The sequence below is a fragment of the Pelmatolapia mariae genome, linkage group LG5, assembly GCF_036321145.2.
Source record: "Pelmatolapia mariae isolate MD_Pm_ZW linkage group LG5, Pm_UMD_F_2, whole genome shotgun sequence".
NCBI classification, from domain to species: domain Eukaryota; kingdom Metazoa; phylum Chordata; class Actinopteri; order Cichliformes; family Cichlidae; genus Pelmatolapia; species Pelmatolapia mariae.
In genome coordinates, this window is record NC_086231.1 from 18979559 (window position 1) to 18995000 (window position 15442).

General features: G+C 39.1%; 1 protein-coding gene across 1 annotated transcript; it reads right to left on the reverse strand.

The window, feature by feature from the left end:
- Positions 1-217: 217 nt before the first annotated feature.
- On the reverse strand, positions 218-12198 carry LOC134627691 (aminoacylase-1A-like). The gene is made up of 15 exons (XM_063474016.1): positions 12054-12198; positions 11590-11735; positions 10684-10748; positions 10475-10579; positions 10287-10381; positions 10013-10089; positions 9053-9142; positions 7671-7727; positions 7489-7562; positions 7324-7373; positions 6517-6661; positions 6343-6411; positions 6178-6257; positions 4556-4616; positions 218-4420 (listed from the first exon to the last, which is right to left on the reverse strand). Exons 2-15 carry the CDS (start codon positions 11714-11716, stop codon positions 4256-4258), a joined length of 1260 nt encoding a protein of 419 aa, XP_063330086.1. The 5' UTR covers positions 11717-11735; positions 12054-12198; the 3' UTR covers positions 218-4255.
- Between the last annotated feature and the right edge of the window lie 3244 nt (positions 12199-15442).

Genomic DNA, 15442 nt, shown 5'->3' on the forward strand with positions numbered 1-15442 from the left:
CTGAGAAAGCCATCGTGCAGAAATAGAAACACACTCCTTCCACTGAGGATTTGGACATCTTGTTGAAAGCAGCTAGCAGCTGGAAATGCAAGGACCAGGACTGGACTTTCTTATTACCCAAGGATAGGTGGGTATAGTTCTTTTATTTATTTATTTTTTATATGAAACATGATTAGATAAAGACATATATTTGATCAATTCTTCCAATGAATCCACTCCTCTGTATTTACAGTCCTTGGACCTTATAATACACCATGCTGTGGTAATTAGTGTGTAACCAATAATATTACCGATGCATTCTCTGCATTCACACATTACCATAAAAAAGAGCCGGAATGGAACTGAGTCATAAAATTTAATAAAATCACTATTTATGTTATTAATTACACCTCTGATTTTCTGCTATGACAGTTTGAAACATGTACTGTGACAAATTAATGTTAAAGCTGACACTGATGTAAACACTGTGCTAAATGGGAATTTAAAGGCATCAGGCATTAGGCACACATAATGCAGTAGAGTCATGAACAGCGGCCTGCAAGGCAGTTTTTGTGACAAGCTCTACACTTTACGCATGCAGTGAACACATATGGTGCTAAATTGAGAACTCTCTCTGAGAAGGTGACAACAGGTACACTGGGAAGTCAACAAGACAACTCCCAAAAAGGAATAGTTTTCACAGACCACCTCTGATCTCTCTGTATCCCACCTGAATGACTTTTCTATAGCTAGTGTTCTTCTCACTGCTGGATGCATGAGACAGTACCTTCAGCACACTCATGTTGGACACATAGTCCAGCTCCTCCAGGACTGCACATCCACACCTGCCATCACATGAAGATTTGCTCTCTCCCCCAGCACAGTCTCAAGAGTGTGGAGGTATTATCAGGAGATGTGCCACTGCACAAGGAGAACTGGACAAGGCTGTAGAAGGGCATCAGCAGCAGGACTAGTATCTGCTTCTTTGTGTGAGGAGGATCAGGAGGCGGACTGCAAGAACCCAACAAAATGACCTCCTGCAGGGTACTCATGTGTATATTTCTGACCAAACTGTCAGAACCAAACTGCATGAGGGTCCTTTAGTGAGACCTGTTTTCACAGCCCTCTCCCCAGAGAACACCAAAATTAGTATCTGCCACTGGTGCCTGTTCCTTTTCACATATGATGTTGCAGGTAGCGTAGACATTTGCCACGGTGTCTCCGTGCTCTTTCATGCCTGTCACGTGTGCTCAAACCAAGAGCTCACTTCCTTATGATTTAGGTGATAAGTTAAAGTCAAAGTCAGAGACAGTACTTAAGCTCATCCTATTTTCATGCAATCTGTCAGATACACAGGAACACAGCCCAGAAATAAGTCTGGCAATGGTAGACTACAAAATGATGTAACATATACTGTATCAGCCAGGCATTTGGACATGCTCTATATAAGAAAAAGAGATTTTAAAATGCAGGGAAATGAATTAAACATCAAAATTTGCAGTGAGACAGAGAATGTGTAGAAACTAAGAAGTTAAAAAGCAGATGTGCGGACATGGGTCTCAAATATATGATATCAAATAACTGTTATTCTTTTATGGCCTATTTAAGTATAGAAATCTCTCTTTTTTTAAAAGTAGTTTAAATATGGAGCTTCCTTCTTCAGCTAAAGCCTGTACAAGAAAAATGTTTTTTTTTTTTTAAAAACTACTAAATTAACTACCTTCAAAACACAGATTTGGATTTTTGTAGATAAATTTCCTTATCTGAGTAAAAACAATTAAAAAAAAAACAGATGATCGCAGTGGCTGTTGAACTACAAGCCCTGAGAGACAGTTAGCTCCTTCGATTACAAAAGGGCTTGGATGTATTTACCACCAAAGGACAGCTGTAGTTGCACTGCAGTGGAGCAGCAGAGCCATTCAGCTGTGTGATTTACACTGTGCATATAGCCCTTCATACACTGCAGCATCTGCGAGTATTAACGGCTCTCCCCAGAAGCAAGAAAACCATGGAAGTGAAACTCATTACAGCCTTGCTATATGTACACCAAAGCTGCTTTACGGATACTGATAGAAAAAATGTTTTTCAGACTGCCTCTCAGTTCTTGTTTACGATTTTATTTCTATAAATCTTTAGGCTTTACTTGGTCAATTAATTGTAAAAGGTCTTTGAGAGCTGTTCATGAATTATGATCATAATCCTGGAAATGCCACAGTAGGGTGTGTGCACAGACCTTGTGAACCAGGTTAAATCTCCCCATGTGGGCAGGCACCCTGCTCAGAGACCACGATTAAGTGGGGATCAGCTGTCGAGCAATTTTTGTTACCAAGGAAAAAACATGTATACAAATTACTGACTCTGGCCCCGAAAAAGAATGCCCTATAGCTGCAGTCCAACAGGGTTAGACATTTGTTCTGCACCACATATAATAAAGGCTTTCCTGAAATACTGAAACAGCGAAGTTGTCATTGACAAACTGTTTAACAGCACCTATGTTTCCCCACAGCCCGGCATTCAGAAGCTCGGCAGCTGACCCGACAGGATGGCTGCACCTTTTTCCCCCCCTCTGGGAGGAAGGATCTGGGTTCAGCTTTTATTCGGCTCCCTGATGGCCCCATGTGCTAATACTGCTGTCACGTCCTGGGGAGAGAGAGAAGACTAATTACTGACTGCACTCGCTTCCTGCCAGTCCCCCTCTGAGAGCCATACACTGTTAATTAGACGACAATACCAACGAGAGCTGCACTGTGGATGAGGCCGACCTTTACCTCATGTAAATAGCATTAAAAATCAAAATACATTTTTAATTCCTCATTGCCATTATTCCATCTGTATTTCATAACATCCTTCTTTACAGAGTTTTTCCATTTTTAACCATCCAAGTGAAGTGAATAAAACAAATCACTTTCTATTTAAGGGACACGCTAAATAAAAACACAGTTTTAATCTGGCTGACTGAGCAGAGATTTTAACTGTAGGCCAGTTTTACACTTTTCTGTCTTACGGATTTTAAAATGTTGCATTCTGATTTAGTGATTCCCTCTGGCCAACATATTAGATATCTTTCTGATATTTTAAATATGATTTTTAGCCTGGGAATCTGCAGCCACAGTACACTTTCTGTGAAACTGCACTCAGGCTCTGGAATAAAAGCTAATTGCAGCATACTGAGATGCTCACAATGAGATCACCGTAAGCACAAACACAGTAATGCCACCATTTTACTTTAGGTTGTTAGAACGCTAATGTTTATTAGTAAGCACTACACCTAAAGCATAAATGATGCTGATGGAATATTTTGGGTGGGTGAGGATAAAATTGGGTGAATAAATATCAGGACAAAGAAAAATCAAAGCACTAAATCAAATTTCCTGTCACCATTTATATTTTACCTATTATCACAACTGCCACCTATCTATGGTCCACTATCACCAAATTTAGTAGGATGAATCCAGTGAGACATTTCGGCATTTTATTGTGTTGTGTTCCTTTAGGAGGCAAACCCATGTTGTGCATTTTGTGAAATACGAGCTCTAGCTCCATCTTGCTGTTAACATGTGATAAAAAAAAGCAGCCTTCAGGAACATAATGGTGAAATTAAGTGGGGTGAAAAGCTGGACTTTTGTTTGGGGTCCACTTTGTGATTATCTTGAGGCTACAAATGGATTCAGTGTTTTATTGATGTGATTATTTTAAGTGTTATTGCTGGACCTTTAACCAGATGTTTGGAGGTTAAATGCCTCCCCCAAAGGCAATCAGAAGCGTTCTTTCATAAAACAACAGCAATTCTGCCTCTAATTAATAGGTCTAATTAAACTGAGTGCTAACGTGGCATCAGGCATGTCTCTCCTGTTTGTGTAGCAGAAAACAGGACAGTGACATTAGTGAAGAAATACATTTATTCAGTTTGACTTTTGGTTAATTAAAATTCTCTGTCATCTAAAATTTTAGATTTGGTTTAATTAGAAACTGGCAATCAAAAGCCTCTTCAGCTTTCACTTGAGTTCTTTAAATGAACTGATTTACACAACAGGCATTAATCCTTCAAAAAAAAGGTGCACTCAATCACAACGCTAACATAAAGGATGCTAAGACTTGCTGCTGTGCTGAGTAAAGCAAAGCTTAGTGTGACTTCATCCTGAGAATCAAAAAGATAAACAGTACCAAAGGCTCAGTGCTCCGTTTAATGATATACTCTTTGGTAATCTTTGATAATTCCTCAAGTTAAATAGTCAGATCATCTGGTAAATATGTTTTAGAAAGGATTAAATTATGTCTAAGCCTCATTGGGAAGGGCAGCAACGCTGGCAAGAGCCGGGATGATCCTCTCGTACACGCTGATGCCTTTCAGGAAGACTCGCTCGTTCAGATACTCGTTGTGATCATGCAGCAGGATCGGCGTCCGGTTCATTGGAGAAAAGCCAATAGCAGGGATGCCCACCTAGATCATTAAACAAACATTATTTAAAACACAAGAACTGATTTCTCAGAGTAATGTCAATAAAAGAAAAACCTCAAATGACTCTCAGAAGAAAATTTCCTCCATTTACAAAATCAAGTCAGTTCTTAAACTCACCGCACGGATAAAACGGCTATCTGTGGCAGCAGGAAAGATCTCCTTCTTCAAAGTCATATTCCTAGAGTGGAGATGATCATATGAGACGTGGCTGTTGATTACACAGTATGCTCATGTTTTTAGCTGAAACTATATGGATAAGATGTTTTTAAACGTGTGCAAAAAGTGTCACTGCCTATATTGGAAATGCTTGCAAAGCATAAGTAAAAACTCATATATATGTAAATCTCCCTGAATAACATACTGAATGAAAAAGAAAATTCTAGTGTCTCACAGCTCCACAAGTATCTGTGACAAACCTTTCCAAGCACAAGGAGCAAATTGTGAGAGTTGTGTGAACATTTGCAGCTAATGTGTGAAGACTCATAGAGCGGATTTTTTTTTTTTTTAAAGAAAAAAAAAAAAAAGGTTATGTAAGCAGATTACAAGGATATAAAATTCAGTTTTGCCATAAACTAATACAGCAGACCATTTTTATTTAAAATCTTAAATTATTAATTGTTCAACAGTAAGATGAACACATACTATTTGAAGAATCACCAGAGTTAGCAGCTGCAGATGAAGCCAAAACAAAGGTTTAAGCTGTGACCACTACACAACACTACACACCTATCAGCCAAAACACTGAAACGGGGAAGTAAAAAACACTGATTATCTGGTTACAATGAAGATTCAAGATTCAAGACTCTTTATTGTCATTATGCAAGCATAACAAAATTAAAGCAATACTCCCTCACATGGAGAAAAGAAGACTTAACATAAATATACTGAGACAATAAAAATACAAAATGCAATACTTTAACAGCACACAATAAATGTTGGACCCCTTTGGACCATAGCCCACCATAGTATAAGCACTGCATGTCAGCAGCGGTCGCTTTTTTGTACTGGTTTTCATCTTTGATTTGTGCAGTCAGCTTTGTATTCTACTAAGAGAAAGATCTCTTAGTAGAGATCATTTGTGTTGGTGTGTGCGGTTGTAGCCTCAGGTTTCTATTGTTAAATAGTGATTATGAGACAGTGTGTTCCAGCTATTGTACAGAGTCCCATAACAGCAATGTCAGGAGAAGAATACTGAATTAAGTAACGTGCTGCACTACATTTAAGAAAAGTGTTCTATGTAATATGTGTAACAATGACTTTTTTGAGTAACGACTCCGACACTGATCACAACAAAGAGAGAAATACCTCAACAAACATGCACAAGCATTTGAGCCACAGCATGCAATTAATTTGCATGAATGTAATTTCTTTATTCCTGCTTAGCAATGGTGGTGACTCTCAAAACGGAGCCAATGAGAACTCAATGACAACTGATAAGGAATCGACTCATTAAGTGATATCGACAATGGAATTGGAGGACTGTCCATGCTTGAGAGTCTAGAGGTATTTTGGACCTTATTTCAATTGTGTAGTAGATGTTTTAACAGGAAATAATAAACAGCATATGACATTCCCTTTACATTATGTATTATCTTGTAGTAATCTGATGGCATCTTAATGTAACAGATGCAAATCAGAGTAAAATTGTGGCTAAATGACGGACTGTCGTCACTTTCACAGACTCGTGAAGACAGCAGCGTTATGTATTCCAGGTTTGAAAAAGGATTTAGTCCACTCACATTTCTTTGCAGGAAGCACTGAAGGCATTCCACCATGGATCACTCTCATCTGTGGATGTGATATTCTGGTTCATGTGTTTCTACAACAGATACCGGCTGATTTAGACCATTTGACCAACAGAACAAACCAACAGCAGTCTTAGAGTTGAGAGCAAGCACACTGACCTGAGCAAAATCATAGGTGACATCTTCCCCTGCTTCCTTACACCACTGCTTGATCTGCCTCTCGAACTCCTGGTACAGTGGTAATTTAAAGGTCAATGTGGAGTACTATAACACTTGCAGCCATGTGCATAATTGTATGAAGGAGTTACACAAACACATAAACCACTTACGCACCTGCAGATTTACTGTAGGTGGTATTCTTAGGTCAAAGCTGACGTCCATTTCAGCCGGAATGACATTGTAGGCCACGCCCCCTTTGACCATAGTCATATTTACTGTGGTGACGTCACCAAGTGTAAAACACTCACTGGTATTTAGCCTGAGGAGAGAGAAGGTAATAATGAAAAAGAGACCAAAATACAACTTTGAATCAATAATTTAATGGTCTCTTCCCAATTATCTATGGGACACAAAGACAACTGAATGCTGATGAGCAGTATATGACATTGCTTGGACATCTTTACTAATTAATACATTATTGCTTCCATTTCTGTAGTTTTTTAGTGGTTACAGTGAATTTAGAGGTAATGTGCCAGAAGACACCTTTTTAAAATATTTTCCTTTAGTTATGTTGAATCGTTCATGAGAGACTGAGCAATTGAATTTCCACAACTCAATTATGTCATAAATTTGTAGGCATCCAAAAGTGTAAATATTTATCTAATGTCCTGAATACTGTGTGAAAAAAACAGAAAAAAGTTTTTAAATAAATAAATATAGGCTACTCACATTTATGACATGTAAACATAAATTAGAAGATCTTAATGTCTACACAGCTCATTAAAGCATGCTGCTATGGGACAAATTAGCTGCAAATAGACCTACAAGCAAATTAAACCATCGTCTGCACAATTGAAATTGATTTACACACTTTTGTGAGCAGGTTTTGGGATAACCTATCACCTCAAACTAACTCCAAAGAGATCTATTATTGAGGGAATCTAGGACCTGCTTACACTACCAAAGTGTAAATTTCCTCACCTGTGTTTTTCCTTCTCCCTGAAGTCCAGGAAGGAGTTCATGACATGGCGCTATAAGAAAGTGAAAAGATAAGTGTTGTTACTGACACTTTCCTTTAGTCCTTGTAACAAAAGGTTTTCTGTTTTGGACCCCTTTATTAACCAGTAACATTGTACACATAAGTACCAGCTTCTCAGCTGCTGTATTCTCCACAAACCGAGACCCATGACCTGGACTGCCTGGGCAATGGACAGTAATCCCTGAAAGCAGAGGTAATCCTGCTTGATTCAAGACACGTTTTATCATCTAAACAGTAATTCAAGACTAATTTAAGTTGAAGTTTCAATTTCTGTGTATTTCGTACTTACACCAGGGGTTCCTTTCCCCATAAAACACAGTGAATGCATCAGTGGGATTGGCCAAACCTGCAGAACATGCAGAAAAGACTCAAATACACTTTAATCCTTCCATTTTTCTCCACTCATCCAATTCAGGAACAAGGATGGGAACTGAAGCCCATCCCAGCTGTCATAGGGCAAGAGGCAGGGTACACCCGCAGAGACAGACAATCATGCACTCTCATATTGACACTTGCAAGTCACTAGTTAACTTAGTATTACAATGAATCTAACCCCATGCACAAGAACATGGAAACTCCAGTTCAAGATGTACTGCCTCCCATTTCTGAGCAGACATAACCAAACACTGGAATTCCTTGATGTACAATGATTTGAAAAATGCTTTTGCTGTTTGGATGTCAAACTTAAACCCAGTGAAGACATTTATGAAGGCATATGAGGCAAAAGTCTAACATTTTCACTATTTTTAGTCGAAAAATATTTCAGGAAGTACATTTGTCAGCCAGCATCACTGGCTGGCCACTTTTCTATCTAGCAGTCGCTGTTAATCAGCTTGCTGTTGCATTCTCTCTTATTGTGTTTACGTCTGATCAAACCAAACACTGGCTTTGTTTTTAAACTCAGCCATGCAGGCAGGTTTGTTTTTATCTTTGGCATGAATAATGTCAAAAAAAGCAATTTACATATATAACCTGAAATTTTCAGACCTGCATTTACTCATTTTTTTAAAGGTCTCAGTGAAAAAGTCAAAAAGTTTAGAACTTTTTGAACTGGTGTTACTGACACCAATTAAAAAGTAAAATCACACAACAACACAACGAAGTTAAAATCCCGACTTAATGGTCTCACCCATCCTAAGAGAGAGAAAAACAGGAAGCCCAGTTAGTGCTGATCACAAAGAAAAAACACCCATATAAACACTTCCAAACCTCCCAGAGTAACACTTCTCCTTTCTCCAGAAAGTGTGTAAGGTTGAGGCTGAATCAGTTCAGGAAGATAAGGGAAGGTCTGAACACAGAGTATAACATAAAAGAATATGAACAGAAAATTACTAATATATGTGAAAAAAATAAGTAAATACCAAATTTGATTTATAAGGTTTTTTTTATTGTTAGCCCACTGAGAACCCCCCTTCCTTCATTAGCTTAGTTTTACTAGGTGCTCTTGTTATGGTTACCTGCAGTTTTATCTTGTTTCTGGCGCAAACACTTAAAAGTGTTAAAAGTAAAAGGATTTTCTGTGGAAATAATTCAAACTTAATATGTAACACAAGTATTTGTAACTCACTCGTACACTTTGGCATGTTCAATATTTTGATTTTGATTAATTTACTTTTGAAAAAGAATACAAATGCTGCTTTATCTTTAACTGTATCTCTTTATTTTTTTTACCTTCATCAAGGGCAAAGCCGATGTTTAACTTGTGAAACTCTGGCTGCTTCACAAATGTCTCCATCCCCTTGTAGCCTCCAACTTCCTCATCTAAAAAAATAAGTAAATAAATAAGTGACTACAACCTAACAAGACTCAGAGAACAAACTTCATCCTTATTACTTGGATTCAATGATTATGGCTGATTAGACATCTGCTCGGGACGAAGCTGGGAGGAGCAATGCTGGCAACAATGTAAACTCACTAACTCCCAGGAGCCAGTGCCTCCGCTCCACGCTGGCACAGTGCAGAAATGTTGCTGAAAGGGGTGCTGTTTCAGTTTAATTTATTCAGAATTGAATCAAAGCCTTTGTGTGGAAAGCAGACAATAAATACCGTACAACATGTACAAACAGATTCAGGAAACAAAGCGTACTTTGACGCACATATTTAACATGTCTATACTGGATAAATGTGAATAGACAAAGTCCTGCTGTCAGGGTTTACATCTCCACAACCTAGGAGATAACGTTTAACACACTGTGTGTTTTCCTACCCATCTACATTGGTAACAGACCCCCTAATAAGAGTCTACTTAGTATGCATTTCCTGTTTTTATGATATCTTGAGGTGTCTCTGGCAGAGTGACAGGTCAGAGTTAATCTTAGATTGAGCACATGTGTTTGGCTGACCAAAGGTAAAACTCATCTCCTTTGTGTTTAATGAGTACAAGACTACAGTTTGTGATCAGTCTTTATCACTGTTAAAGAATTACTGAAGCTGCATCATAAGCAGTTAACAACAACAGGAGAATGAGGATGGTATCAGTCACACACTGTATGTGTTTTTACTGTCCTAGCATTACTAATTAAGGACTAATCAGTCACAGTAAGTAAAAATACCCATGAGCCTGTATTAACAATATGGAAAGACATTACAAACAATTTAAAAACAGAATGGAGAGGCATATTAAAATCTTACCAGGAACAAACATTAGATGGAGAGTGCGTGTCGGTTTCCATCCCCTCGCCTTCAGCCTCCTGATTGCCTGGATGTACCTACACAGAACAAAGTGAACGCAGCAGATATATGACAGGAACAAGGACGAGAGTGTGAACTGACAGTATGCAGGCTGAGTGAGCGGGTGTTAAATCGGGTGTTTCTCATAGAAACATAAATACAAGAGAGCATCACAACAACACTAGAGCACAAATCCTGTTTAATAAAGCAAGTTATCAAGGCAGGTTATACCCACTGTATAGTTACACATTTCATGTCCTGTGATCCACGGGCATAAATGTTGCCCTCTGCATCTTTGAAAGCACTGAAAGCATCGTACTTCCAATGTTCCTGGAGAAAAGATTGATATCAAATCTGTTTTTTTCAGGTCTGTTACAGGTGATAACAGGATTGTAGCGCCATACAGTGAGACCGATGTCATACCTGATAAACAGGTACAACATCTGTGTGGGAATTCAGCAAGATGGACTTCAAGGTGGGATTCGTTCCCTCCCATGTCATGATGGATATGACTCTACCTGGAAAAACCTAAAAGGAGCAGGGACAGGAAAAGGATCTTTTTATTATTAATGTTATGTCCACTGTATCATGCAAACAACTGCTCTCTGAACGTAGCCATCAATGTCACACACCTCGATCTTCTTCAAGGGTAGCTCAAGCTCCTCCGCTATTCTGTCAAGGAACCTAAGAGCAGCATCTATGAAAGAATAAACACACAGCAAGACATCACACTCAAGCATTAATAATTGAGTGAAAATTCTCAGTCACAGCTCCTGCTGCTGGACTTTGACAAGCCTTCTCCTGTCATCATTGCATTTTCAGCCACTTTTAGATGTGCATGTGAAAAGCAGTCTAGCTAGCCAGTCACACTCTCTCACTTTTTCTATGATCATTAACTCTCTCAGAGCAACTGGAACACAAACCCTGTTTAACATGGTTGCTGTTAAACAGGGTGAAATATATTTCCAACAAGGATCTAACTGCCCGGGACGCATTTCACAACCGTAAACAGGGTCGTAGTGCCTCCAAATAGTTGTTTGAAAAATGATCCATCCCCAGGGTCACATGTTTTTGCCCCATGGCTGTTGTTTTTATTTTTTCGACTCCTGAGACTCAGCACAAGGTGTAACCACTGAACTGAAAACTTTACATAACAGCTCAGCGTCCTTTTTAAGAACATCTGTTACATGCATAACTGTGAGCATTTAATGTTTAACTGACACAGATAAGAAGTGAACTTTGTCTTTCTTCAAAGAGAAAAAATAATCAATGATGCCACTGATACAAGAAAATCCATGTTACAGTTTCTCAAAGGAAGCACAAATACTGTTTACAATACATTTATTATTATACTATATAAAGAAACAGCATTTGTCGTAATCTTAAAGGAAAACCACAGAGAAACAACACATGAAAAAGATCATTAGTCAAGCAGCGGTTTGGGGTCTCTTAAAGACAAATGCATCCCAAAATTCAATTGCGCAATATCGCTAAAGGTCACGAACTGAGCTCAGTGTGTTGTAATAAAAGTCTCTCACCATAGTCGGGCTCTGGGTGCACAGTTCTGAGCCGGAGGTAGTCTCTAAAAAGAGACACGGAGGGGTCTTCACCCTCAGGAAAGCTCTGTCCGCCTCCAACACCTGGACCGTCTTTGTCAGGCAGCATGGTTCGATTTATCCTCTGTCTGAGGACATAAGAGGCAACACACGGCATGTCACAGTGATAACACGCCAGGTTCATGTGGCAAATATCTGTCCTTTATCTGGCACAGACATGACGCTAAATCCGTTTATCACTGTCTCCCTTTTACCGCTGCCATGACCTTACCTGCTTAAAACACCTCTGCTCGGGTCCTGATAAAAGCTAGCTAGCCTCAAGCGAGTTAACTTATTCCCCTGTCTTTTGGCACAGGCTCCAGCAGCGGAGATTACAGGACGGCAAATAGCGCAGTTTTATTTACTCCACCTTATTTTAATACTTATTATTACTTGTTATTACTCACCCTCTCCAGCCACTCAAGCTCCTACGACCCAGGTAACCAGGTTTGTGACAGTGTCTGGCGTGTGTTACTGTGTATCAGCTGACATGCTGCTGGCTTCCTGCCCTTCAAAATAAAAGTCTAATAGCGGTGGTAACTACAATGAATTTGCATTTTCTGCCTTTCTGTTTCACACATTAAATAAACTAGCAAATTCGAAAGACACGACTCTCTTCCAGAACTCTTTGTATTTTTTTAATACTATCGCGCCGTACTGACACGTTTTCGTCTTTTTCCGATCGTGGTTCAAGAGTCGGCAGTTCGTCTTGTAATCGGAAGGTTGCCGGTTCGAGCCCCGGCTCCGACAGTTTCGGTCGTCGTGTCCTTGGGCAAGACACTTCACCCGTTGCCTACTGGTGGTGGTCAGAGGGCCCGGTGGCGCCAGTGTCCGGCAGCCTCGCCTCTGGGCAGCTGTGGCTACAATGTAGCTTGCCATCACCAGTGTGTGAATGGGTGGATGACTGAATGTAGTGTAAAGCGCTATACAAACACAGGCCATTTACCATTACCATTCTTTTCCCTTTAGGGGTCGCTACAGCCGATCATATTCCTCCATCCCGCCCAAGTTCGAGCATCCTCCTCTGTCACATCAGCCCTCTGCATGTCCTCCTTCACTGCATGCATGGATCATCTCCATGGTCTTCCCTTTTTTCTCCCGCCTGGCAGCTCCATCTTCATCATCTTTTGTCCAATTTACCCACTATCCCTCCTCTGCACATGTCCAAACCATCTCAACGTTTATCTCCAAAGCACTCATGAGCTTTCTCTGAAATAAAGGCTTGATTTAAGTAAATTAATTTATTTTACTAATTTACTTATTGAGCGGTTTCTTCCCATATCATTTCCTTTGCATTGTTTTTATATCTTGTATGCTTTGAATGTATGTATTACATTTTTAAAATTAGAATACAAATTTAATACCAGACACTTCAGTTGGCATATACATATGCGAATTTATGTGCACATGTGGTCTGTGCATGTACACACATGAATAATTTTACCTTTGTTCCTTAAATAAATGGCATTGTTTCAGTGCTGACTGATATGCTGCTCAGTGTCTTTTGCTCCCTGCTTTTAAATCAGATGTCACTCTCAACATGCCAATTCCACCTGCCTCCCTCTCGTTCATGAATTTTATTTTAATTTGGGCCTGAATAAAAAAAGAGGACGCAAAATTATATACAAGTCACAAATTATATACAGAAAACTTCTACAAAGAAAGTCATATAAATACATCAAGGTTAAGCTTAAGGTTTGTTCCTTCTTAACATGGCAGCATGTTGAATGAAATACACAAAGCACAGATTTTTTTGCCTTTATTTTAAGCAGTGCACGTATTTTTCCTTTTTCCATGATTGTCCAAACTCATTGAAAATATATTACATACAACTTCAATATTATATAATACAAGAGTTGCTTTTTAAATTATTTTTACATTGTTAACACTTTCTTTTACTGTTTTTTAAACTCCATTGAGCATCAAGTGTGTTTGCTTTTGTTTAGCACAGCTTGTTTAATGGGAGCCAGAATGGTTATCAGATATTTATAGAAATGCTGTTTGTTAAATGTGAAACTAACAGAAGCTTTCAAATACAGGTGGAAGCAACATTTGCTTATTTACAGTAACCTACATGTCACCCACAAAAATGGTAACAGTCACTCAAACCACATTAAATATTTTTTTACATGCAACAGGCGATGAGAAAAACAAGAATCAAAACTCACCACTATACAAGTCTCTGTTTTTTTTGTTTTTTTAACAAGATAAGCTGAATTAGTCTTGTATTTTTAGGCGGCAATGGAACTGAAAAATAATGCATTTGTGACATCTGAAATACTACATTGATAAATGTAAAATTTTAAACACTATTTTCCAAACCACAGAGTGTTGACCTGTCCAGGGCGGACACCCCACCTCATCCCCTATAACAGCTATACCCTTGTCAAAGTTTTTTTTCTCTACAAGAAATAAGAATTCTGCTGATTTAAGTCACTACAGTCAACCACTGATTGGCAGAAGAAAAAAAACAACTTCCTGTCTTTTCCTAATCACTATTTCTTGACTTCAGTGGAAAAAGCCATGAAGTAAAAGAAAGATGTGGAGGAGGGCTCAACTGCGTTTACGTTAGACTAATCAATAATATTACAGCAGATGCTGCTGATGTGCACCTGCTGTGAAACTTTAATGTTTCATGTAGGCTTCCTGTGCCTACACTAAAATTGAATAATGATAGTCCTAAAGGCTAAACCTTAGATTTATTTTGATCATCATTTTTAATATAGTTCATGTCTTTATTCATACATATTTTTTAAATAAATCTAAATTCTTTACAGAGAGAAACAACATCATAAAAGCTCATTTTGTTACAGCAGCCTAGTGTTCATACAGTGGCTTGCAAAAGTATTCGGCCCCCTTGAACTTTTCCACATTTTGTCACATTACAGCCACAAACATGAATCAATTTTATTGGAAGTCCACGTAAAAGACCAATACAAAGTGGTGTACACGTGAGAAGTGGAACGAAAATCATACATGATTCCAAACATTTTTTACAAATAAATAACTGAAAAGTGGGGTGTGCGTAATTATTCAGCCCCCTGAGTCAATACTTTGTAGAACCACCTTCTGCTGCAATTCCAGCTGCCAGTCTTTTAGGGTATGTCTCTACTAGCTTTGCACATCTAGCGACTGAAATTTTTGCCCATTCTTCTTTGCAAAACAGCTCCAGCTCAGTCAGATTAGATGGACAGCGTTTCTGAACAGCAGTTTTCAGATCTTGCCACAGATTCTCGATTGGATTTAGACACCAGACAGGTCAGGGATAAAGTTATTGAGAAATTTAAAGCAGGCTTAGGCTACAAAAAGATTTCCCAAGCCTTGAACATCCCACGGAGCACTGTTCAAGCGATCATTCAGAAATGGAAGGAGTATGGCACAACTGTAAACCTACCAAGACAAGGCCATCCACCTAAACTCACACGCCGAACAAGGAGAGCGCTGATCAGAAATGCAGCCAAGAGGCCCATGGTGACTCTGGACGAGCTGCAGAGATCTACAGCTCAGGTGGGGGAATCTGTCCATAGGACAACTATTAGTCGTGCACTGCACAAAGTTGGCCTTTATGGAAGAGTGGCAAGAAGAAAGCCATTGTTAACAGAAAACCATAAGAAGTCCCGTTTGCAGTTTGCCACAAGCCACGTGGGGGACACAGCAAACATGTGGAAGAAGGTGCTCTGGTCAGATGAGACCAAAATGGAACTTTTTGGCCAAAATGCAAAACGCTATGTGTGGCGGAAAACTAACACTGCACATCACTCTGAACACATCATCCCCACTGTCAAATATGGTGGTG

What these genes read in the sequence shown, in the direction of transcription:
- LOC134627691 (XM_063474016.1), bottom strand. Translation starts at nt 11,716, where the DNA reads ATGCTGCCTGACAAAGACGGTCCAGGTGTTGGAGGCGGACAGAGCTTT. An exon ending in CCATCTAATGTTTGTTCCTG is followed by an intron (nt 9,143 to 10,012) that starts GTAAGATTTTAA and finishes TTATTTTTTTAG; the next exon opens with ATGAGGAAGTTGGAGGCTAC. An exon ending in TCACCTATGATTTTGCTCAG is followed by an intron (nt 6,258 to 6,342) that starts GTCAGTGTGCTT and finishes TATCTGTTGTAG; the next exon opens with AAACACATGAACCAGAATAT.